General features: G+C 38.2%; 2 protein-coding genes across 3 annotated transcripts in view; one reads left to right on the top strand and one right to left on the bottom strand.

Annotated features, from left to right (window-relative positions):
* The first annotated feature begins 3,399 nt into the window (after nucleotides 1-3,399).
* nadka (NAD kinase a) overlaps nucleotides 3,400-26,474 on the top strand; it is a 222,193-nt gene continuing 199,118 nt past the window's right edge. Inside the window, exons 1-3 of one of the 2 annotated variants that reach the window (XM_052562924.1) lie at nucleotides 3,400-3,612; nucleotides 4,648-4,826; nucleotides 15,536-15,619. In XM_052562924.1, coding sequence (XP_052418884.1) covers nucleotides 4,648-4,826; nucleotides 15,536-15,619 — 263 coding nt within the window. In that variant the 5' untranslated portion in view covers nucleotides 3,400-3,612. Of the gene's footprint in view, nucleotides 3,613-3,915; nucleotides 3,937-4,647; nucleotides 4,827-15,535; nucleotides 15,620-26,474 lie in introns of those variants that run through there. The other variant, XM_052562925.1, reaches the window with a different exon arrangement.
* LOC127963195 (uncharacterized) lies at nucleotides 22,515-26,105 on the bottom strand. Its single transcript, XM_052562963.1, has 3 exons — nucleotides 25,729-26,105; nucleotides 23,280-25,558; nucleotides 22,515-23,163 (listed from the first exon to the last, which is right to left on the bottom strand). Exon 2 carries the CDS (start codon nucleotides 24,201-24,203, stop codon nucleotides 23,415-23,417), a length of 789 nt encoding a protein of 262 aa, XP_052418923.1. The 5' UTR covers nucleotides 24,204-25,558; nucleotides 25,729-26,105; the 3' UTR covers nucleotides 22,515-23,163; nucleotides 23,280-23,414.

Raw genomic sequence — 26,474 nt, forward strand, 5'->3', positions numbered from 1 at the left:
GAGTTCACTTTATGAATAGATGGAGAAGGGGGGGGGGGGGTACTCTAGGTTCGGGCCATTCCCGAGCTCGGAGCCCTTCCCTGGACAGCACGCTAAATACGCATACCATACCTCAGCTAATTATATGTAAGCGTGAACTAGTGAAATGTAGGCTATAATGTCTGTATTATATGTGCGCATTTTCAAGTGTTTGTGTGGACTGTGTGTGGGAAACTGTTCTTTCGGACAGTTTGATTCAATAAGCCGGTTGAAAAAAAACGGTTCACCAGTTCTTTTGTACTCGACGTAATGGCGTCATTGTCCTTTATTCAAGCCTTCGGTTTACCCGCGCTCATAACATTAGCACAGAATCAGTTCAGAATCAATCACCAAAAGAACCAGTTCAGTTCAGACGAACTGTGTGTCATTCTGCTTCACACTGAATCACACATGCGCAGTATCATCAGCTCCTGAGTTCTTGAATCGGAATGCGTCCGAAGGAAACGGTTCTCGGTTCAGTGTACTGGTGATCCGAAAACCGATGCAACTGGTTCTTGACTCAAGAATGAGTCAATCTTTCGTTCATTATCTGGCTCTGCTTGATGTTCATTTTCAGTTCTCTCAGTTCAGAAGTTCAGTCAGTGTAGTATTTGAGTAAATTAATTACTTCGGGATATTGCTTTATTTGGACCCAGATGCAGTGTCAGCTACGTAAAAATTTTTTAACAGCTTAAGATTTAGACTCGATGCATCTTTTTCTCGAAACGTTTTGTGTATACAACACAATTTTATTGTATTTTCAGACATTAATGTAGCACGGATATGCGTATGATTCATATATAGCAAATGTATAATGAATAAGACTCATAATAATTACATTTACATTACATTTACATTTAATCATTTAGCAGACGCTTTTATCCAAAGCGACTTACAAACGAGAACAATAGAAGCAGTCAGGTCAACAAGAGAACAACAACAGTATACAAGTGCCATGACAAGTCTCAGTTAGTCTAGTATAGAACGCATAGCCAGGTATATATATATATATATATATATATATATATATATATATATATATTTTTATTATTAAATGAAAAAGACAAGAAAAGGAAAAGTACTGGTGTTAGTAGGTTAAGTGCAGGCGAAAAAAATGAGTCTTTAGATGTTTCTTGAAAATGAGTAAAGACTCAGCTGTACGAATTGAGATTGGGAGGTCATTCCACCAGCTGGGCACAGTCCAGGAAAAGGTCCGTGAGAGTGATTTTGAATTTCTTTTGGATGGCACCACAAGGCGTTGTTCACTTGCAGAGCGCAAACTTCTGGAGGGCACATAGGATTTAACCAGTGAGTTTAGGTAAGTTGGTGCTGTGCCAGTGGTCGTCTTGTAGGCAAGCATCAGTACCTTGAATTTGATGCGAGCGGCTACTGGTAGCCAGTGTAACCTGATGAGGAGAGGAGTAACATGAGCTTTTTTTGGCTCATTGAAGACAACCCTCGCTGCTGCATTCTGGATCATTTGCAGAAGGTTGACAGTACATGCAGGAAGGCCCGCCAGGAGAGCATTACAATAGTCCAGTCTGGAGAGAACAACAGCTTGGACAAGAAGTTGGGTTGCTTGCTCTGACAGGAAGGGTCTAATCTTCCTAATGTTGTATAAGGCAAACCTGCAAGACCGGGTCGTTGTAGCAATGTGGTCAGTGAAGCTTAATTGATGATCCATCACAACTCCTAGGTTTCTGGCTGTCCTCAAAGGAGTTATGGTTGACGAGCCCAGCTGTATAGAGAAGTTGTGATGAATCAATGGGTTAGCTGAAATCACCAGTAGTTCAGTCTTTGTAAGGTTAAGCTGAAGGTGATGGTCATTCATCAAGCTAGAAATGTAATTGTATAAAAGTTAATATTTTCTGTGCAAAAATAAATATATATCGAACAAAACTGACCTCTATTTATTTGGGTACTGTGACTTGACTTGAAACTTATCAGGACTCGACCTGACTTGCTTAGTGTGAACCCTTGACTTGAATTGACTTGCTTGATTTATCTGAACTGTGACTTGAGACTTGACTCGAGACTTGATGGTTAAGACTTGAAACTTGTTTGGACTTGACCATGTGTGACTTGTCCCCACCCCTGCATGTTAGAGACATCTTTGTGGGCACGCATTAATCTTCTAAATGCATAAACCAACTTTCTTTTATAGAGAAAGAAGGTTTCAGCAGATGTGGGCCTGCATTCTGTTCATTTAGCTGCACAGAAGCATTAGCATTGACAGAATAGGTTTTCTTATTTTTAATTTTTTTGCTTATCATTTACAGTTTATTTTAGTAAACATCAAAAATGTAAAATGTGTGCATTATAGTTGACCAAGATGAACAGTTTACATTTTACGACTGTAAGGAATTCTGCTCATGTTGAGCTTTAAATTATTATATACTTTGTATTTAAGGCCGTTCAATAGTGAAAAAAATAAGGGTTTTGATTTAGAGTTTATTTTAATAAAATAATAATAATAATAATAATAATAATAATAATAATAATAATAATAATAATAAATAAATAAAAAGTAAGGGTGTGCACTGTATACCTAGGGGAACAGTTATCAGTTGGCTTTTATGACTGTTATTCATTCTCCTCAAAATGCCATTGAGCTTTAAATTATGTATATTTGAGTTGCATGCCATAATGGAAAAAATAGAAATTTGTACATATTATTAACAATTTATTTTAATAAATATAAAAAATGTTACATGTGTGCATTAGTTTACAGTTTACAACTGTAAGGAATTCTGCTCACATGTTATTGAGCTTTAAATTATGGCATATTTTGGGCCCATTCGGTACTGAAAAAAAGTATTATTTTTGTTTTGCATATTATTTGATGGTTTATTTTAGTACATTTCTAAATTATAAAAGTTGTGCATTATAGTTAACACCTACATGAGCACTTAACAGTTGTTTTATGTTTTACAGTTGTCAAGCCAACTTTATGCCAGTTATCAAAATTATTTTCGAGTTTCCCAGTATTAAATAATATTTGAGAGGCTTATACATCTAATTTCCGATTACGTTTTTTTTTTTTTTTTTTTTTTTTTTTTTTTTTTTTTTTTGTCACACGGTACAACAATTTTTACCGTTTTTGTATCATTGCAAGGACAGTAAAAAAAATAATAAAAAAATAAAATAAAATTCTAATAGGTAAATTGCCAACAGTGTCTACTACAGGTTCCTCGTGTACATCCTGCTGCCAGCTGTCTATTTTGTTGGTTCTGTGTTTGGTATTTCAAACGCGCTCTGATAGATTTGTATTAATATTTTGCTCATTGTGCCAGTAATAATTATACTACGCTTTAAGTAATGAATATTCATTCTTAAAGTAAGACCTGCCTTTCTGTATAATCCAGTGGGCGAAGGGTTGATGTTTCCAGGAAGTGTTCAGCTCGTGTACAGATGACAGCTGAACAGAGACTGTTTAACCGGTTAGCCCTGTGTCCGTCCCCACACTTATATCAATGGAAGTATTAAATTCCTTCCTTCACAGTCGAAAGACACAACGTCTGCTGTCTTTCTAGACATACAGTGAGCTATACACATACATTTTTTTTGACAGGATCGGGATCAAGGCTAAGTGAGGTACTGCTGCTCAGCGGCTACATTAGCGGCTAATGTATTTCTTTTACTGTCTATGTGTATTGCCTAATGCCTTTATTTTATAACATACTCTGTAAAACTAAACGTTTTTCGCGATAGCGTAAAATGACGCGTACAGGTGTTCATAGCAGGTGCATTTTTTTATACTCGGATCGCGACAGAAATGCTGTTAAAACAGATTACAAGCTTAAAAACAAGAAAGAACAATCAGTGTAAACTTTTTGCTTTTCGTAATAATAAATGCTCACTACAGATATTCTCTCATTATCTCATCTCTTGACAGGATCGGGATCAAGGCTAAGTGAGGTACTGCTGCTCAGCGGCTACATTAGCGGCTAATGTATTTCTTTTACTGTCTATGTGTATTGCCTAATGCCTTTATTTTATAACATACTCTGTAAAACTAAACGTTTTTCGCGATAGCGTAAAATGACGCGTACAGGTGTTCATAGCAGGTGCATTTTTTTATACTCGGATCGCGACAGAAATGCTGTTAAAACAGATTACAAGCTTAAAAACAAGAAAGAACAATCAGTGTAAACTTTTTGCTTTTCGTAATAATAAATGCTCACTACAGATATTCTCTCATTATCTCATCTCTCATTCTCTCTCGTATAGTAACGTTAACTAGTTAGATTATTATTAATTCTAGCTAGAATGGCATAAATTGTGCTTTAATTGGTTTAAGTAGTGGGGAGTGACATTTCATTTCATCAACTTTTTTACAAATGTTGAAAATGGTGACATTGTAAAAAAAATAACTGTAATAGAAATACGTCACCATACTGAACTTAAGTTGGCAAAAACTTCTGGTTCACACAGATTTTAAGAATCTTAAAAAAAACTACAACACTAAATCAGTAAACATAACTCTGTTATGTTATTTTTCCAACTCTTTTCCTGAACAAAGCATGTTACATGTAAGGCCTGAGAAAAAAACTCTGTATCTTTCTATGTGTATCCACTCTGTTAATTCACACTTGTATTTTGCTGTGTTGTTCCATTTTTTTCATCCAGATGGAGGATTCTGCAGAGTCTAAGTGGACACTGAGGTCAGATGCAAGCTCAGAGCCTTTACTCTATTGTTGCTCAGCCTATGATTGCAGTGAGGATCCTTTTCATGGAAAAGTGTTAAGGAACAGAACTAAAGCCAGGAGTATGTCTATGCCATCAGAACCTAGCTCTGCCAAGTTCAGGTAAAACAAGACTCTCTGTCAAGATAACAAAGGCCTTTAGACTAGACTGACCAGAATTTTTTTTTATGGTATAAAATTTCTGGTGGTTCTTACAGTGGTTCTTACAGCGTAAAACATGACACTTCCTGTTGCCAGCAGGTAGTGCTATGACTATAACTGAATATGGGCATGTAGATCTGTTCAGAGTAGAAGTCTTATCTAACATGTGAAGTTTGGGGCAGATTGGACATTGTATGTCTGAGTTACAGCAACTTCCTTTTTCATGGCGAAACATCGAAATTTGTCAGAGCGCCATGGACACGCCCTTAAACGAAACCTCAAGTCGTTCGCAATTTAACATCGCAAAGGCCTTGTATCAAAGTGCCAATCTTCCTGTTGCCAGCAGGTGGTGCTATCATTATAATGGAATATTGGCCTTCAGATGTGTTCAGGGCAGGACTCTTATCAAACATGTGACGTTTGGGGAAGATCGAACAAATTATGCCTGAGTTACAACAACTTCTCTTGCTGTGGCGAAACATCAAATTTTGTCATGGCGCCATGGACACGCCCTTTAACAAAAACTCAAGATCTCCACAAGTTAACATTGCACCGGCCTTTAGATTAGACTGACCACAAAATATATGTTAATCTTAAAAAAATTCTAGGAGTAGTTTGTCGCAGTGTAAACATGTCACTTCCTGTTGCCAATAGGTGGCGCTATGACTATAACTGAATATGGGCATGTAGATCTGTTAAGGGCAGAAGTCTTATCTAACATGTGAAGTTTGGGGCAGATTGGACATTGTATGTCTGAGTTACAGCAACATCCTTTTTCATGGCAAAACATAGAAATTTGTCAGGCTGCCATGGACACGCCCTTTAACGAAACCTAAAGATCTTCGCAATTTAACGTTGCAAAGGCCTTTGGATTTAACTGACCAAGTTTGGTGTTGATCTGAATAAATCTCTAGGAGGAGTTCGTTAAAGTACAAATCCTGAAAATGGCAAAAACAACGCCAATTTTGCAGAGAAAATTCTAAATAACCGACTTCCTGATGGGATTTGGATTTCGTACCAAGATACTTTTTTGTAGGTATTGGTATATTACATGTGTATACTGATTTTTGTACATGTACGTGAAACATAGGTCGAGGCGCACTCTGTTGAATGTATATAGGTGGTGCTATCGAGCCATTTTGCCACACCCGATGGAATATTGGCCTTCAGATGTGTTCAGGCCAGGACTCTTATCACACATGTGAAGTTTGGGGAAGATCAGACATTTTATGCCTTAGTTAAAACAACTTCTCTTGCTGTGCCGAGACATCAAATTTTGTCATGGCGCCATGGACACGCTCTTTAACAAAAACTCAAGATTGCCACAATTTAACATTGCACAGGCCTTAAGATTAGACTGACCACAAAAAAGACATTGATGTCATAAAATTTCTAGGAGTAGTTTGTCACAGTGTAAAATATGTCACTTCCTGTTGCCAATAGATGGCGCTATGACTATAACTGAATATTGGCATGTAGATCTGTTCAGGACAAGAGTCTTATCCAACATTTGAAGTTTGGGGCAGATTGGACATTGTATGCCTGAGTTACAGCAACTTCCTTTTTCATGGCGAAACAACGAAATTTGTCAGGCCGCCATGGACACGCCCTTTAACGAAACCTCAAGATCTTCGCAATTTAACATTGCAAAGGGCTTAAGATTACACTGACCAAGTTTGGTGTTGATCTGAATAAATCTCTAGGAGGAGTTTGTTAAAGTACAACCCCTGAAAATGGCAAAAACAACACCAATTTTGCAGGAAAAATTCAAAATAATCGACTTTCTTTTGGGATTCGGATTTCGTACCAAGAGATTTTTTTTGTAGCTATTGGTGTGTTACATATGTGTACCGATTTTCGTACATGTACGTGACATGTAGCTCGAGGTGCACTCCATTGAAAGTGTATAGGTGGCGCTATCGAGCCATTTTGCCACACCCAATGGAATATTGGCCTCCAGATGTGGGCAGGTCAGTACTCATATCAAACTTGTGAAGTTTGGGCAAGATCTGATATTTTATGCCTGAGTTACAACAACTTCTACTCCCATGGCGAGACATCGAACTTTGTCATGGCGCCATGGACACGCCCTTTAACGAAAACTCAAGATCTTCACAATTTAACATTGCACAGGCCTTTAGATTATACTGACCACAAAAAGACATTGATGTCATAAAATTTCTAGGAGTAGTTCTTCACAGCATAAAATATGACACTTCCTGTTGCCAATAGGTGGCGCTATGAATATAACCTGAATATGGGCATGTCAATCTATTCAGTTCCAGAGTTTTATCAACCATACGAAGTTTGGGGCAGACTGGACATTGTATGTCTGAGTTATAGCAACTTCATTTTTCATGGCGAATCATCGAAATTCGCCAGGCCTCCACTGACACGCCCTTCGACGAAAACTCAAAATCTTCGCAATTTAACATTGCAAAGGCCTTTAGATTAGGCATACCAAATTTGGTGTTGATCTGAATTAGTCTCTAGGAGGAGTTCATTAAAATACAACTCATGGAAATGGCAAAAATGACACAAAATTTGCTCAATAATATTAAAAATAACCGACTTCCTGTTGGGTTTAGAATTTTGCTCCAAGAGACTTTTTTGTAGGTACTGGAGAGTTGCCAGCGGGTTGCGCTATCATTATAATGGAATATTGGCCTTTAGATTTGTTCAGGCCAGGACTCTTATCAAACATATGAAGTTTGGGGAAGATTGAACATTTTATGCCTAAGTTAAAGCAAATTCTTTTGATGTGGCGTGACCTCAAATTTTGTCATGGCACCATTGACATGCCCTTTAACAAAAACTCAAGATCTCCACAATTTAACATTACACAGGCCTTAAGATTAGACTGACCACAAAAAATACATTAATGTCAAAAAAATTATAGGAGTATTTTGTTGCAGCATAAAACATGTCACTTGACTATAACTGAATATGGGCATGTAGATCTGTTAAGGGCAGAAGTCTTCTCTAACATGTGAAGTTTAGGGCAGATTGGACATTGTATGTCTGAGTTACAGCAACTTCCTTTTTCATGGCAAAACATCGAAATTTGTCAGAGCGCCATGGACACGCCCTTTAACGAAACCTCAAGATCTTCACAATTTAACATCGCGAAGGCCTTTAGATTACACTGACCAAGTTTTGTGTTGATCTGAATAAATCTGTAGGAGAAATTTGTTAAAGTACAACCACTGAAGATAGCAAAAACAACACCAATTTTGCAGAGAAAATTCTAAATAACCGACTTCCTGTTGGGATTAGGATTTCGTACCAATAGACTTTATTGTAGGTATCGGTGTGTTACATGTGTGTACTGATTTTTGTACATGTACGTGAAACATAGCTCGAGGCGCATAGTTGATAAAGTGTTAAATATTCATTCTGAACTAATTAGGTTCTTATTCACTGTAATTCAATCCCCTTCGAATTATATTGATCTTAATTCACTAATTAATTAATCTTACATTTTATGGTGGAGAATGCGGGCAGTTTAAACTAATTTGTAAGCACAAAACAAGTCATTTGTGATTGTATCTAATCTATTGGTCCAGAAAGATAGATTAGAGACACAGGAAAACAAGTATTTTTATTGTAATGTGTAACGTTAAGAGCGCATAACAGGGTGTTGTGTGAATGAATGGAAATCTAAACTCACGTTTAGTTTGTATAAGTGTTTTGTTGTTATTGTTGAAACTGCAGTAAACTAATTTAAGATTGCCTGTTAAGACGAAAGAAAGTCGCCATACAGCGCACCAGGACAGAAGTGAGAGTGTTCCTCACTTTCTTCCTAAAGAAAGTCGCCATACAGCGCACCAGGACAGAAGTGATTGTGTTCGTCACTTTCTTCCTAAAAGGCCTTGTTATAGCTAGATTGATTAATTATTGCGTGTTCCAATGTTAAATCAACTAATCTGTCTCCCTAGGTTGACGTTAGATTAACTAACTAATGTACCTGTTTGTATCGACTCACTGGAAGTTAAGATACTGTTACTCGTGAAACACTACATGTGTCCGAGTCCGATTTGAATGGAATTTGAGTCCGAGTATTTTGTTAATCTTGATCAAGTAATTGATGCAGTAAATCCTGCATGCTATGTTGCGTGTCCACAGAAACTGACACGAAGAACTCCGCTCCGCGGAACATTATTGTTTTAACCGTAGTGCATCTGCAGTGCACAAAATATTTTGCCTCACTCACAAAGAGCTGAGATTTATTGAGCGCTACATCATAAAGTATAAGCTCACATTGTTTGTGTAATACTGAAATGGGCCGCCATATCATGTAATGTTTTGAACTTTGAATGCAGACATACCCTCGTGCGTCTTGAACTGTATTGCTGTGCGTCACCATAGTAACAGCCGAGACGTGATTTTCCGGTTGACCCTCAAGTGCGCATGCGCACACTGTTGTAAATGACTCAGGTGTTCATGGAAGTCTATGCTAAAGCCATTAGCCTCGTAGGTTAGCGCAAGCATTTGTGTGGCTCGCTGAAGCTGGATGCAGTGTGTTTTGTAGCAGTGTTGAAATGATTTAACCTTTTGACATCTCCACTCTAACAATCTGTGAACATTCCCACCTTATGTTTTACTCTTTTTCACCTCCCTCTTCCCATTAAATTAATATTGACTCAGAAGTATTTAATTTGTGACGAATCTACAGTTGACTAGAGTTAAATCTAATCGTAATCACCTATACCCTAAGCATTACATTGGCAATAGCTCTTCAATTGTGTAATAGGAAATCTTGACCTTCAAAGTAGTGTTGCACGGTGCACCGATACTTCAAAAGTATCGTGATTCTCTGAAATTAAAAACGTCACGATTCCTAAATTTATTAGTATCGATACTTCAAAGAATGACTGCGTTCCAGATTTGTAAGAGACGTATTTCACGTTGGTGTGTGCAACGCACGCTTCTAGTGCCTCCCTATGGACACCTGTGTTTTTTCTCCTCACGAGATGTATCAGTTCATTCTGCTCGTTCACAAATGAGAAGATCTATCGATCTCGTTCAGTGAAGGGCGGATTCGTTCACTACATTCAACTAATCACATGCTCCATCACATCTTGAGTAACTCTTTGACAGGATGAAGCAGTTCAAAGAGCTGTTCACGAGCTGCGCATGCGCTGCTATAAGCGCCGTGCTCGCGCGTTGCTGTGGAGAGAGGAACTTCAGTGAATCAGAAATATGAGTCAGTGGATTACCTGAACGAGAATGATTCATTAACCTAAAAGATTTGTTCACGGACGAACCATCACTACTGCAATTTCATATAGCCTATATTAAATATTTGGAATATATATTTTAATATTTTATTAGGTTCTTTGATAAGGTTAAAATACGAAGGACTAAGTAGCAACGTATCTTCCGTGATGTCCCCGATGCGCGGGTCGGGGTGGGTAAAGAAATGTTACTTTATTTGCGGGCTGGGGCGGGCCAAGTAATTTCATAAAAGCGGGTACCGCGCATCACTAGACTGCATGTGCGAGCAAGAGTGATACTGTGGCCGCCGGTCCACTGTGGATGACGCTCCAAAAACTTCACTGGTTGCACAACTGACAGAATAAGTTACAATATCTGAGATATTGCTGCTAAATTTTATTTGCTTTTTTTTTTTACTTGAATGCCATTACTTAAATTTATATTATTTATATTTTGACATTTAATCTTCTGAGTTCAGGAAACATTGTTTAATATAATCGCTGTTCATATTTTTATTCAAAGTTCACACACTTTCACAGATCTGTGCCAGTCTCTTTTCCACTGATAATCCCATCACCCACTGGGAAAACTTAGAGAACTGGTTAAGTGACGTGACATGCAGCCTCGTGCCCAAAGCTGCCAACAACCTACGACAGCACACGCAAAAACAACTGGATTCCAACATCTCTGACATCATGACACAGGATCCATTCCACAACTACAACCACAAAGGAAATCAAAAGGCTTCAAGAAACATTGACAACCACCAGCCGAGAATTAGAACAAGCCAAGGCTGCCCAAGATGATCTGACCAACAAGTTACAGTATGCAGAGCAGCTACTGGAAAAAGCCAAGGCTGACTTCAGAGACAAGAACAGCTGAATAAAGGCCCTTGAAAACCATCTTGAAAGGACACGAAATCAGATCAGCAGCTTGACTCAACAGCTCGACTATGTAAAAGAAGAATCCGACTCAAATCAGAGAGGAACTCAAGCATGCTTATGAGCTGCACCCTGAGCCAACCAGGACAAGGCGTCCTCTGGTCTCACCCCTGACCAGCAGAGCTGCCTCCCCTATCCTGGGATTGCCACGTCAAAGAGAAAGTGATGAATCACCACCAAAGCCCTATTCAGCTGTCATGGAGGAGCGCTACCCTGCTGACAAGAGAAGGGGGCCTCTCCGAACTGTTTATGAAGCTGCACATGGCCTGGAACTCAAAGACCTTGACAAGTGACTGATAAAATACCCTAACCTCAACTTATCGGTGGACGAATAGTTGATAAAGTGGTAAATATTAATTCTGAATAATTTGCATACTAATTAGGTTCTTATTCACTGTAATTCAATCCCCTTTGAGTTATATTGATCTTAATTCCCTTATCAATTTTATAAGTGTTTAATTTAGATTTAAACTGACGGAGTGTCTTCCTCCATAACAATGCTGGATAGATTTTGATATTCTAGGTACTAAAAAATCACTCCGTTTTGAGATCGCAGTGGATGTGAAGGACAAAAATGCGACATGAGCTTGTTCAAGCATTGAGAAACTAAACCATTCAGGGCTTTATAAATAATTAGCATGATTTTAAAAGTATACTTTTTGATGTTTAACCCCTTTGTGGTCAAAGATTGGCGACGACCCCAGATTATTATTATTTCACTTTCACAACATGTTCAACATCACTCTCTTACTTGATCTGAACAAACTGTGCATCAATAGCTTCGATATTCGACCACTGTTTTGATAAAACATTGTTACAGTGACAGTTATATAGTAATTTATGTCAGGAGCGCAAAATAATAAATCTGTATTATGCCAAATTTTGAATAGAAATTCACCACTCATTCAAATTCAGTCATGTCTGCAGCAGTTTATTTGTGTTCACATAGAGTCACTGAACAGCATCAAAAAGGATTTATAGGCCAAGGATGCATATCTGCGGAGATATACTGATATATTTACTGATGTTAACTTCATATTTCTTTAGACAGAATCATAATTTCTATTCATTTTCCACTGATTTACGCGATCTGATGATCAATAGCCTCTCCCAGTGATCTGTGTGTGTGTGTGTGCATGGCTCCATGTTGTGCTGTGACTCAGACAGACCCTTATTGGTCCTTTGCCTTGTCAATCTTAGAATCTCATAACCAGACAATGTTACAACATGTCACATGGTTCATGTACACTTCCGTGTTTATATCTGACAACAAAAACACTGATACCCCTCTGTACCCACGAAATATCCGAATAATAAACCCACGATTAGTAAAAGATAGTAAAGCTTGTTATGAGATTTTCATGAGATCTGGGGCATTTTTATAGAAAATATTGAAAATGTACATCTGAAATGATAACTTGTGCAGCAATGTAAAAGTCTATAAATACATATAAAAACATATTTTTACAACAGTAAACGACCAAATTCCATGTGATCGGAAAATGAAGTTATTACACACACTTGATCGGGGTTTAAAGGTAGTTTTGAGTAAAAGTGTACTATTAATTTCATATATTGTCTGATGTAGCTTGATGCTAACGTTAGCTCTAATGCTAGCTCTAATTTTTGACACAATAATGTACTTAAGGTCGTAAGAAAATGTTTTGTTGTACTTTTATAGTAAGACTTTTGATAAATAAGGGGTAAATGCATACTTATACATAGAGATTAAAATGAGATTGCAGTTTGGTGTCTTTGTGAACATTGAAATACCACAGGAAAGGCTAATAATAATGATAAAAGAATAATGCAGATAATGTGTCACACCTGGCAGAGGTGTGAAAGACTTGTTTGGTGAGAACAATAGAATCATGAATGGGGAGTATTCAGAGCCAAATATAAAGACAGATCACACAGGACAGCTTTACATATGAGTTTACAGAGATGACAAGTGCCATAAATCAAAAAGATTAGCCTTCTCTAAAAACACACATGACATGGCCTTAGAAAATATTCAATAAAATTCACAGTTGTACTGATTATATTATGAAATTTCAACTGAAGCTTTGGTAGACTTGTGGCGGCTTTAGCAAAAAAAAAAAAAAAAAAAAAAAAAAAAAAAAAAAAAATATATATATATATATATATATATATATATATATATATATATATATATACATTTAAAAAATATGTTTTTAATATTTTTATTTTTATGTTTGAGCTTATATATCTCTATTATCATAACAGTCTGAGTAATTCTGATTGTTGAACAGTAAACCTTAAAGTGTCAGCTTTGTGAACATGTTGATTATGTATTTAGTCAGAAAGATTCATGAACAGAAACCTTTTTATTTTGGTTATGTCATATATGTCTCCATGCCGGAAAATGGCTACAAGCCAGCAGCTAAAAGCCAATCAAGCTCATTTGAGATTGTCCCTACTCCCCCTCATTTTGAGTAAAATCTCGTTCAACATTAGTAGCATTTAACACCAACAGAGATGAAGGAAACATGAGAGAAGGTAAATGTTGCACGGGAGAAAAGGGATCGAATTGAATTTGTAAAATATTTTTTATAATGCTTTAATCATTAAATATTTTATTAGTTGAGCAGTAATAGGCTACTAGTAGATATAGATTTTCATGGTCCATGTAGAGAGATGAGGTTAGGACTCAAAAATGCAATACATGGACTCTTGATTAATAATAAACTAACAACAACAACAACAAAGCTACCCAAGGGAAAAAACATGCAGGAAGGCCAGAACAAGGAGCACATAGACACATCCGACCACATGTGACGAATAATGAAACACCACAGGACTGCAAACACAAGGAGATTAAGTAGGGAAGGTAATAATGGAGACACAGGTGGAATAACTAAAACAACGAGTTAACAAGATGGGCAGGGTCAGACAATTGACATGAAAAAAACATTGCACCAAATAAACAGACACAAGCATTATGCATACACAAACACACAGTGTCCTCTGGTGGCAATCCTGGGTACACCAGCTGAAGACTGACACACATATGGTTTGAGTTTATTTTATTATAAATATGTATATCAGATTTTTGTAAAATAAGTCTGTTTTTGATCTTCAGACTCATTTATTGATAATAAACAATTGATAAAAAATATTATTACCGTATTTTACGGACTATAAGTCACTTTTTTTCATAGTTTGGCTGGTCCTGTGGCTTATAGTCGGGTGCGACTTATTTATCCAAATTAATTTGACATAAACCAAGAGAAAACATTACCGTCTAGAGTCACAAGAGGGCGCTATATGCTGCTCAGTGCTCCTGTAGTCTATCACTGAAAACTAATGTTGGCAATGTTTTCTCTTGTTTCTTGGTTCTAAATAAATGTGACTTATAGTCCAGTATGACTTATATATGTTTTTTTCCTCGTCATGACGTAGTTTTGGACTGATGCGAATTATACTTAGGTGCGACTTATAGTCCGAAAAATACGGTAATGATAATAGATAATATTATAATATTGGGCTTATTTTTTAACTACAGTTGGTTATTTATCTAGTTAACAACACTTGAGTTTACCTCTGTGAGTCTCTCAAAAGGGTTTGGCAGCTGAGTTCAAGCCTTTTCTGTTCTCCTTTGTCCTGGTTTAATGTTCATTTCTAAGGTGAAATTGGGTTTATGATGTTTATTAAAAGATTCCTTTATTGCTACTCATTCATCATGCGCGTTCACGACAACCACTACCACAACACAGAATCCAGGACCAATACCAGAGGAAGATGACGGCTGAGGACAAGCTGTGTGTGCTGCAGCAGAGTGGTCGGACATTGGAGAAATATGTGGAGGAATTCCTCATGCTTTCCAACAAGGTGAGCTGGCACGACTCGTCACTTACAGTGTGTTTCCAGCTTGGGCTGGACAAGGATAAAATCCGCTGTGTTCTCCCCACATGTGAATTTCCTTTGATCAATCTGATTAATCTCATCTTCTATTTAAATAATTGCGACTTTGAGGTGAAGAAGTCAAGATAAATTCCAAGTCTCCTTGTCCAGCCCTGTCTGGAATGAGCCGTGTCTCCCCAGCTCACCTCAAGCCAGGAAACTCGCCAGCGGCTTCGACCACCTGCCCAAACCAAGGCATTCGCATGTTCTCCTAAGCTCCTCCCTAGTCCTCAGTACAGGCTCACCGGCCGCTCGGAAGTCAGTCCCCTGTTCCGTCAAGGCTTCCTGAGTACCCTGATCTGCCATGGTAACCTGAACCTGAACACCAACCTCCATGCCGCCCACCCCTCCCGATATTACAGTGCATGACATGCAATATCTTTGTGTTCCTGTTTGTCCTTATTTGGTCCTTCCAGTTCCTTTTACCATTATTAGCAGTCACCTGTTCCTTGTTATTAGTTATCCTCCTCACCTACCTGCCCCTCAAGACCTGCCAGGAACTATGTTCGCTGTGAGCCTCATGTTGTCAGTACTTGCAACTGCAATATATAATTAATTTTAAATAGTAATTTTTCTGTTCTTTTTAAGGAGGACACAGTCACTTCACGGACCAAGCCCTGTCACCACATTTGGACCCAAAGCCTGCATTCTGAAGAATCTTAAAGCTGTCATGTGAGTTCTTTATTAACTAATTATGTAGTCCATTTTACAATACAATTAAATAAGTTATGTTATGTGAGTTAATGGTCCTTCTTTTTATGGACTAATATCTATATTGTTGTTTTAGTAAAACATTTTCTTTTTTAAGTAACTATATGTAAAATAGACTGAAAAACATGGTTACTACATGGTTATTTTTTTTTACCTAACTTATCTCTCTCTATATGTCTTTTACTAATAATGTAATATTCTATTTGTTGCTTTACAAATGTAGAAATTGACTTTGAGTGTGATTCAATATTTGGTGATGATATACTCCTGTATGCCTTTTAAAATAGTGGAGCAATTTCAGATAGTGTTGTCATGATACCAAAATTATTGTTTCGATACCGATACCAAGTCAAGAGTTGCGATTTTGATACTTTTTCGATACTTTTTCTGAAAAGGGAAAATGTACTCAAATATCATTGCTGTGCTTTATTTTAAAACCGGGACAACATTCGAATCATAAAACACAAGTAATAAATGAACATATTTTGACGAGTCAGCTGCCTCCCCCTAATTATCATCGGTACCCCATCCTAAATCGCCGCCCTTCACCAGGCTACCAACAGGAGTGGGTGTGTGTGAGAGGAGGGGCACTGGATGAGCCAGGGCTGGTGGCGTGTGATGTGGCAAACCTGATGGAAATGGAGCCTCATCACCGCCGCTTTTGAAAAGCCCAACGCGCCTCTTCTCTGGAGACCGATCTCTTTCCCGTGCATGCACACTGGTGTCCTTGTGAATCCAGGAAGGGTGTGTTGAGGGACTCCCATGTCAAATGAGATGTGAGCTTCCAGACTTGCGGTGCGGACAAGAACCGCACCCGTTTATAAGGCCATCCGGCCAGGCCATCAATCACCGTCAAGTGCCGCCCGCGGCCAGCGAGAAGTATGAGGCAGCTGGAAGAAGCCGCCGCCCGTCACGCCCCTGACTGAAGAGGGGAGAGCATGCGGCTGCTGGACTCCACCCCTTACCTGGACCCTTCCTTCCAGAACACTGCCCGACCCACATGAACCCTGCAGCACGACGAGGACACCAGATCCCCTGTTTGTTTTGGACACTCTCCCCCTTTCGTACACTTTTATTCCCTCTTGTTTAATTTTCTGTTAGTAAAAGCCTCTCTCAGGCCCTGACACCGCGCCCACTGTGTCTGTTGTTTTCTCCTCCCGTGACAATATGAACAGCAGATATATTAAACATTTTAACCACATATGAAATATCAAAATATAAATAAAAATAAATTAGAGCAATGACAATCAAGGTAAAAAGTGTGAGTGTGGTGAAAAAACACATACGTTGATTGAGAGGCACAGGAAGCGTACGTTGTACACACCAACATTAAATATGTCTCTTACAAATCTGGAACGAGGTCATTCTTTGAAGTATCGATACTAATAAATGTAGGTATTGTGACGTTTTTAATTTCCGAGAATCGCAATACTTTTGAGGTATTGGTGCACCGTGCAACCATAATATCAGAGAGGAGTTTCTCCGCGAAAAATTGCAAAGAGTTTGAAGTTATCATCATCTACAATGCATAATATCATCAAAAGATTCAGAGAATCTTGAACAATCTCTGTGCATAAGGGTCAAGGCCGGAAACCCATACTGGATGCCCGTGATCTTCGGCCTTTAGATGGCACTGCATCACATGCAGGAATGCTACTGTACTGGAAATCACAATATGGGCGCAGGAATACTTCCAGAAAACATTGTAAGTGAACACAATCCACTGTGCCATTTGCCGTTGACGGCTAGAACGCCATGTCATCTAGACTTAAGAGGACAATCATAACCCAAGTTGTTATCAGCACTCAGTTCAGAAACCTGCATCTCTGATGGTATGGGGTTGCATGAGTGAATGTGGCATGGGCAGCTTACACATCTGGAAAGGCACATTCAATGCTGAAAGGTATATCCAAGTTTTAGAACAGCATATGCTCCCATCCAGACATCATCTCTTTCAGGGAAGACCTTGCATTTTCCAACATGACAATGCCAGACCACATACTGCATGAATTACAACATCATGGCTGCATAGAAGAAGGATCCAGGTACTGAAATGGCCAGCATGCAGTCCAGATCTTTCACCCATAGAAAACATTTGGCGTATTATAAAGAGGAAGATGTGACAAAGAAGTCCTAAGATAGTTGAGCAACTAGAAGCCTGTATTAGACAAGAATGGGACAACATTCCTATTCCTTAACTTGAGCAACTTGTATCCTCAGTCCCCAGATGTGTTATAAAAAGAAGAGGGAATGCCACACAGTGGTAAACATGGTTTGACACAAAAAAATGACACAAAAAATTTATATTTCATTTATGTTGTATTCTGAATCAAATATTGCAATTTTCACATCATTGTATTCTGTTTTTATTCACAATTTGTACAGTGTACCACATATTTGGGAATCGGGTTTGTATTTGAATATCTGGAATCTGAGGGTGCAAAAAATCTAAATATTGAGAAAATCGCCTTTAAAGTTGTCTAAATGAAGTCCTTAGCAATGCATATTACTGATCAAAAATAAGGTTTTGATATATATATCGCCAGATTACCATTTGGTCATAAAAATATTGTGAAAAAACAAAATGTTGAAGAATTCCAAACGAACGTTGTTATTTTTACAGGAAAATACTACAGAGTATATTGTTTACATGTAGTATTTCAGTTCTATCTCTCTCTCTCTATTTCTCTCTCTGCGTGTGTGTGTGAGAAAAAGTGATGGCGAGTCATGCGCCCTTACACTAGAGTTTATGGTATGTCAAATACAGGCGTGTTGCATATCCACTCATACTGTATGAACTGAAAAATATCACAGATCGCTTGACGGAGAGTGAAACTTAACTTCTTAACTTTCACTTAGCCTCCAACTCACACACTGGCAAGTAAAATTTTACAATTTATTAGCCATTGACTAATATTAGACATAATTTAGGTGCTCAGGTAAAGATTTAGTCGCATATGCAAGTGATTTACTTGCAATGTAGAGGGTTGTGGTAGATCTGTTAGTAAAATCTTTTCACTTTAGCAAACGTTGTTGCATTATGTGCCTATAGTGACCATTCAAAAATTAGGAAACAGCACTTGTCAGGTTTTTTCTCTAAAGTTTGCATGCCTGTAACTGTAATACAAAGTATAAAAGATCTTAATCTTAATCTCAATGCCTTTTTGATATTGGGTCTTAACAAACTTTCCTACTGGCATCTTAATTTTCCAGGCGCTATATGGTTCGGTACCAGAGATACTGGAATTTTAATATGGCTTCAGGAACAATGATTAAAATGATCATAATTTCAGTGGTCAAAAACCAAATGTGGGTCTGTTTGCAAAACTGTTATACTTTTTTATTTTAAAGAGGAATGTCTGAAGAACAAATACTGTTAAAACTAGAGATGTGTCTTGTTTAGTAATGTCAAAACTACTGCATTGAACATAATGGTCTCAGTGCCATAAATATTATTTTTCCAAAGTTTGCATGCCTATAACTGAAAAAAAAAATTAAAGATATCACAATAGGATTTTAGGATTTAAACTTTTGTTTTGGAATCTTCATTTTCAAGGCCCTACATTGTTCAATCCCATAGATATGGGGCCTCAATGAGGCTTCATTTTCAGATTGTTGAATATCATCCATTTCAGCAATTGGAAACCAAATGTTGGTCATTTTGTATACAGCTGATATTTAGTGTGTTAAAAGCAGAATGACTGAAGAATAAGTCATGTTGAAACTAGGAACGCATCTGTTTGCCTCTATCAAAATGAATCAAATCAAGTCACCTTCATTTATATAGTGCTTTTAACAATACAGATTCTGTCAAAAAAAAAAAGAAAAGAAAAAATAATATTAAATAGGAAAATATTGTGTCAATAATGCAAAATTACAATAATAAACACACAATTTTCAGTTAAAGGCAGTTCATCACTGAATTCAGCTCAGTTCAATTTAAACAGGATCTGTGCAGTCAAGTCGACGATATTGCTAGATATTAAGTGTCCCCAACTAAACAAGCCAGAGGCAACAGCGGTAAGGAACCAAACTCCATAGATGACAGAATGGAGAAAAAACCTTGTGAGTAACCAGGCTCAGTCAGGGCGCCAGTTCTCCTCTGTCCAGATGAAACCAGCAGTTCAATTACAGGTGGCAGCAAAGTCAGATTGGCAGAAGAATCATCTGTTTCCTGTGGCCATCTGAGACAAGGTCTTTAAATTAAATTTTTCTTTTTTTTTTATTTATAAAATTTATAAATTTATCAAATTTTAAAATGTAGGTCTTTACAGGGGATCTGTATCTAGGGCTCTAGTTGTCCTGGTCTCCGCTGTCTTTCAGGGCTGTAGAGGTCCTTTATAGGTGCTGATCCACCATCTGGCCTGGATATGTACTGGTGAACCTCTGCCTTGAATACAGACTGGATCTGGGGGCTAGGGTGACCTCAGAATATGAGAGAAACAGACTAATATTAGCGTAGATGCCATTCTTCTAATGAAGTAGCAAGTACATCAGGTTTTATGGGAAGTGTTCCTGGTTCCGGTTTACCTAATTAATGCAGCCTAAAAAAAAACAGATTTGGATATTAGAAGCATATTAGTGTGTTATGCGTAGACCAGGTTAAAGAGATGGGTCTTTAATCTAGGCTTAAAGGTCCTGTTTTACGCGCTTTTTTGAAGCTTTGATTGTGTTTACAATGTGCAATATAACATGTGTTCATGTTACGTGTGTAAAAAAACAGTATTTTTCACACAATTCACCTATCTGTATACTGCTGTTTTCATTGTCACAAAAACGGGCTGATGACTTCCTTGTTCTATGAAGCCTCTCCTTCAGAAATACGTAACGAGTTCTGATTGGGTCAGCGGTTCCTGTGCTGTGATTCGACAGCAGCTGAGAGCAGGCTGCCCTCCTGGTAACGTGATTGGGCTAGAACGCACGTGCTGGAGATGTATTTATAGTCACAGGAGCGTTTTTACTGACGAGATGCGCATGAAAACCGCATTTGTTTTTTTGCACAGCCCTAACATCTAGTTAACAAAGCTAAACAGTGTTGCCCTTAATAAGTTACGTAATAATAAGTTGCCCTTAATAAGTTGTGTAATAAGTTACAGAAACTGATAAACGCACCAACTTAAATAATAAAATACACTTACCAGTTGTGGTCCAGCAAAAGGGGGAACTGCTCCATCTTTCAAGAATAATCTTTGTGCAAATCCGGCATTAAACTGATTGAGATTGAGAAAGTTGTCCTAAGCAAGCTGTCCTCTGCAAAATGAGCTGCACATAGTTTTACATGTGCATATTTAACTCGGGAACCGAGTTAAACATAAATTGTAACCATTAATCTCAAAGTACAGCGTTCCTGGGAAGCCTAAACAAAGGTGATTGGACTCAGAGATGAAAAAAACTGAGTGAGTGAGTGAGTGAAGTGACATTCAGCCAAGTATGGTGACCCATACTCAGAATTTGTGCTCTGCATTTAACCCATCCGAAATGCACACACACACACACTGTGAGCACACACCCGGAGCAGTGGGCAGCCATTTATGCTGCGGCGCCCGTGTTTCAACGACATGGCGACAAAAACAAACAGCTCTTCCTTCTTCTCCATCGGAGCGCAACAAGGCCACACCCCCTGTTTGTGAATTCATGTGGGCGGTGGTTAGTCAAAAAAACAGTTTTAGTGACGTCATTACTACAGGAACTAGAGGGTTGTAGTCCAAACGGGTCGTTTTTTGTAGGCGAATTCTGTTAAATCAAATATCTCGCTTGGCATTGAACTTTGAGCTTTAGAATTTTACAGATATTATTTATACTCTAACAACAACATTACACATTAACTAAAGTTTAAAACATGGAATCACGAAGAAGGGGACCTTTAAACTGCGATAGAGTGTCTGCCTCCCGAACAGTGTTAGGTAGGTTATTCCAGAGTTTAGGCACCAAATAGGAAAAGGATCTGCCGCCCGCAGTTGGTTTTGATATTCTAGATATTATCAAATTGCCTGAGTTTGAGAACGCAGCAGACATGGAGGATTGTGATGTAACAAGAGCTCATTCAAATACTGAGGTGCTAAACCATTCAGGGCTTTAGAAGTAATAAGCAAGATTCTATACAATGTTTAATAGGGAGCCAGTGCAGTGTGAACAGAACAGGCCTAATATGGTCATACTTCTTGGATCTAATAAGAACTCTAGCTGCTGCATTTTGGACTACCTGGAGTTTGTTTACCAAGCGTGCAGAACAACCACCCTATAAAGCATTACAATAATCTAATCTTGAGGTCATAAATGCATGGATTAACATTTCTGCATTTGACATTAAGAGCATAGGCCGTAATTCAGATATATTTGTGAGATGAAAAAATGCAGTTTTACAAATGCTAGAAACGTGGCTTTCTAAGGAAATATTGTGATCAAATAGCACACCTAGGTTCCTAACTGATGACGAAGAATTGACAGAGCAGCCATCAAGTCTTAGACAACGTTCTAGGTTATTACATGCTTGAGTTTTTAGGTCCTATAATTGAGGGCTTGAGACGAAGAACCATATAAGTCCATATTTTCAATTTTTGAATAATACATTTTTTTTTTAATTTGGACTGAATATTATATTACTTTTTTTTTTTTTTTTTACTTGAAGATAGACAACAAAAGCTTCCCAATTCTAATGAGACAGGATTTTTTAGTATCAATCTTAAAAATAAAAAGTTAGAGTAATTTACATTTCTGGAATGTGGAAGAACAGTATATGTCCAATTAATCATATCAATTTAAACCACTGGAGATTTGATTCCTTTATCTTAGTTTTAATACAGTAACAGAACCTTAAAGAAAATATTAAGCATTTCTTTCTTTCAATTTTTTTTATTTTTTGCCAACGTAAATCACAGAACAAAAACGCGGACAATACGGTACGAACAATGAACAATACATAGGCCTACTTATAGTACAGAAAATAAACGTCAGTACAAACAAACCGTACATACAATAAACAATAAATACAAACAATAAACAGTAATAATGGTAAACAATACATATTTACAATAGAGACATACATCATCTTCATTCCATACTGGTTCTATATGCTAGTTTACCATATACGTCTTCCTTTTTTTGGTTCTAAATAAAATAAAATAAATACCTATATATTCCTATTATACAACATAAGATAAGGCATACAAGATAAGCTACAACTACTTTTATGATTAATTTCACACAATATACACAATATATCCCACCTTTCCCTGCACATGACCTACACATACCAGGCTACTCTTCACATTCTAATGTCCCATAAAATGCTTGGGCCTCCGCTGGCATGTAGGCTAGCATTTTCATAAGGTCACGGTGCTTCTCCTTCTTGATGGGCAAAGGGTCCTCGTAAGCACGAGCATACGTGGTGGAGAACAAGGGAGCTGGAGGTGGTTGATTCTTCCTCTGTTTGGTGATCAGCCAATGCTTCCATCCCTCGTAGAGGCTGTGGCTCCCTTTTGTGTGGACACACCATGGATCAGTAGCTGAAATCATGATTCAACAAGAAATTCAATAATGATTCTTCCTTCACACACATATCCCCAACACTGTTAATCTCAGAAAACCAGTTTAGTTTTAGTCTAGTTCTTTAGTTCTTTACCTGTCACTTTCAACCACATCATGGATGTGATTAGGAAGCCAGGTGGATGCTTTAATGTTGCATCAGGGAGCTGCCTGAAGTCCGCACATTTCATCTCAATTACTTTAAATGGATGCAGCTGCCTGGCTCCACGGATCATCTCGGCGACATCGCTGGGGTGTGGAGTGTGGACACCTTACGCCTCTTGTCCAGCGTGGCAAATGAACGGTCACAGGGAAGGAAGGAGTGACCAGACACCATGAACTTCTGCTCTATCTGACTGAAGTACCCTCTAGATACGAGTAGGGCCATGAGGTTTAGGACTCGCCAGTTGTTGTTCTGCCCACAGCATCGGTCACTATAGATGATGAGCTTCCGTTCCTTTGCCTGGACTAGGGGAGCGAAAGATGTTTCTGCCCACTTCAAAAGACAGCTTGCCACCTCGATGGAACCTCTGTGAGCGATGCCTTCATGCCAGAGGCACATTGTAGGAGGTTTGTCAGTGACCATCTCCTGGATACAGAGGTTGTAGTTGGCCAGCTGCCGTTGATAGTACACGTTGGAGTGTGTCAGGTTTGGCGTGTACACTACCCCCGGCATGTCGATACAAATGACATGGCAGTCATCATTGGCTTTGGCCCACTCTGTGTCAGCCTGCAACTGGGTGTATGCTTTTTCGGCTTTCTGGTGGTGAAGCTCACTCTTGGCTGTGATCTTCAACCTTTCTCCATCTGTTGTAGTAGCTACTAATTTTGAGAACAGGGCGTCACATTTTGCACAAGTATCACTTCTTGGCTGCCCAAAACTGAGGTTTTGCTGCTTGAAGATGTCCCTATAGAGCCAGAACTTTGCAGTGGATGCTGGATTGTTTTCCTTGTACAGGCGGAACATGCGGAGCAGGTTTAAATCAGGGCTCAGGTACTCCCTCTCCACATCTCCCTTCATCCGTGAGTAGTGGTTCGGTTGGCGTGGGAAGCTCAGGATGTGCTCTCTTATCCCCTCTCTCACTGCAGGATGAATGCTATGAGGCCTAAAAAATAAACAACACAACTCATGAACAAGGGAAATATAATAAACTATGCTGGTCTGTTTTGCACAATTGCATTGTTTCTGTGACAATAAAATTTAATATAATTGTAAACTTTTCTCTAAACTATAGGATTTTGTTTTTCACAAACAATCATTAATGGGATTCTCAGGATTTAGCATTAAGCTTTGTATTAGTAGAAAACCAGTAGTATTTTCAAATTACCATGCTTTCCTCCCTCATATCCCCCTGAGATGAGAGATTTATGTATTTTTTGTCTGGAAAAAATCCTCAGATGACGCAAAAATTGTCATTGTTTACATGCACACATTTTGTTTCAATCTAACTGAATTCATTCTGATTGGTGAATCTGAATGTAGTGTTTACATGAACGCTAAACGTGATCGATTGATGTGTGCGTTTTAGCATTGCTAAGAAAATTCCTGCTCCTCCGTGAGAGATACGAGACCGGTGCGTCTCACAGGTGTCGCTCATCAGTAATCACGCCACTGGCCTTGCGCCGTTCTCCTCGTCCTGCTTGCCACAGTAAACACAATGAATGGCAACTGTAGAATGCAAAAGCCTAATCCCGGACATTTTGGCCGATCTCGAAATCCCGGGATCATACATTACATTTGCATAGCACTTTACCTCTGATATCGATCTCAAAGTGCAAAAATATGTTTCCTGACTGGGCAACAACAGTGAGCTGAATCCTAACCATTACAGTTTGTGCATGCTGGCGTTATAGGGTGGCAAGGCACCCGACGCCCTATAATGCCAGCGTCAAGTGCACCATTAGATCAGGGAATGTTGTAGGGCAACTGATGCTGACATTGGTGCAGCTTTAAAAACTAACAGGACGAGAGCATGAGGTCCTTCAAGAATTTTTTTTTTTTTTTTTTTTTTACCTGTTCTTATGTTTTCCTCTGAAGTCCTCTAATGGAGACCTGACTACCTGCTCTGTTCCCTCAGACTGACTGCCTAACTTTTCTTGAATAACCTTTTCAAAGATAAGTAACTTTAAATAAATATGTTATGGACAATGTATCTAATTAAAATCATGCATGTAATAAAAAGTTAACAAACGGAAAAAGCTAGGCTGTTTAAAACTTGCCTGTAGGCGACTGTTGGTCAGTTGAAAGACGGACATAAATGTGAGCTTACAAACAGCAAGTCTTTGACCTCCTTGTTGCACATGGTACTTGAAGGTGTACTTCCTCTTAGTATTCTCAGTGTCGGGCCCACGTGGTCGTCTGCGACTCACCTTGTGCTAGAAGTAAAAAGACATATTGGGATGATCAGTGATCAGGCACATGTGCAGTCTTAGTGAATTGAAGGCATACAGTAGTATTCAATTCACTGGTTATTTTATGGGCCTACATTGTAATGCATTGCATACTGTTGACATGATATGGTCATGAATTGCTTAAGTTAGCATACCTGCTCCAAACCAGAGAGAATGATAGCCTGCTGCCTCTCATAAGAGACAGCATAAAACTCTGTGAAGAGCTGGAGTTTTCTTTGGTCTGTTAGGCTTGAACACTGCCTGGGACATGTCTCCTTGCACGCCTTTCCCTTAACAGAAACAGTCACATTAGCGTTTTTGTTTTTTTGAGATATAAAACACTAGAGCTATTAGCAGCTATTAAGGTTACTAGCTAGAATATATAACAGCTTACACAATCAATGCATTTTTTTTTTTATTATTACCTTTTTTTTCATTTTTTTTTATTATTTATTAAATAACAAGTAACAAAAATAGCATAGCATACAATATTACAAAAACAAAGTGTTACATTAAATGGTAACAGGGATCCAAAAATTATATCAAATATTTAAACACGTCAATGACTTTTTTTTTCTATCTTTTTTTTTATTTTTTAACCAATTTCAGTGAAGACATAAAGCAGTCAAATTCTACTCTAAACATCTTAAAGATTGGGGATGAATTTACATATGTTTGTTTATGTATATAAAATTCTGCCAGCAGTGCTTATAACAAAATCAATGAATGGTAAAAAAAAAAAAAAGCCTAACATTACTGTAGACGCAGCTGGGCTGGTGTTACAGAAGCACCTAAAGCGTTTCGATTCATTTCTCCGTGATTATGAGGAGTAGAGAGACATGTTTAAAACGTCCCCTGAATCCTAATTTTCTCAGCTTTCATACGACATGACTTGAACCTT

Source organism: Carassius gibelio, chromosome B8 (assembly GCF_023724105.1).
Source record: "Carassius gibelio isolate Cgi1373 ecotype wild population from Czech Republic chromosome B8, carGib1.2-hapl.c, whole genome shotgun sequence".
NCBI lineage: Eukaryota > Metazoa > Chordata > Actinopteri > Cypriniformes > Cyprinidae > Carassius > Carassius gibelio.

Bases quoted from the DNA above. Each gene is read 5' to 3' on its own strand.
- LOC127963195 (XM_052562963.1), bottom strand. From the start codon at position 24,203: ATGAAGGGAGATGTGGAGAGGGAGTACCTGAGCCCTGATTTAAACCTG.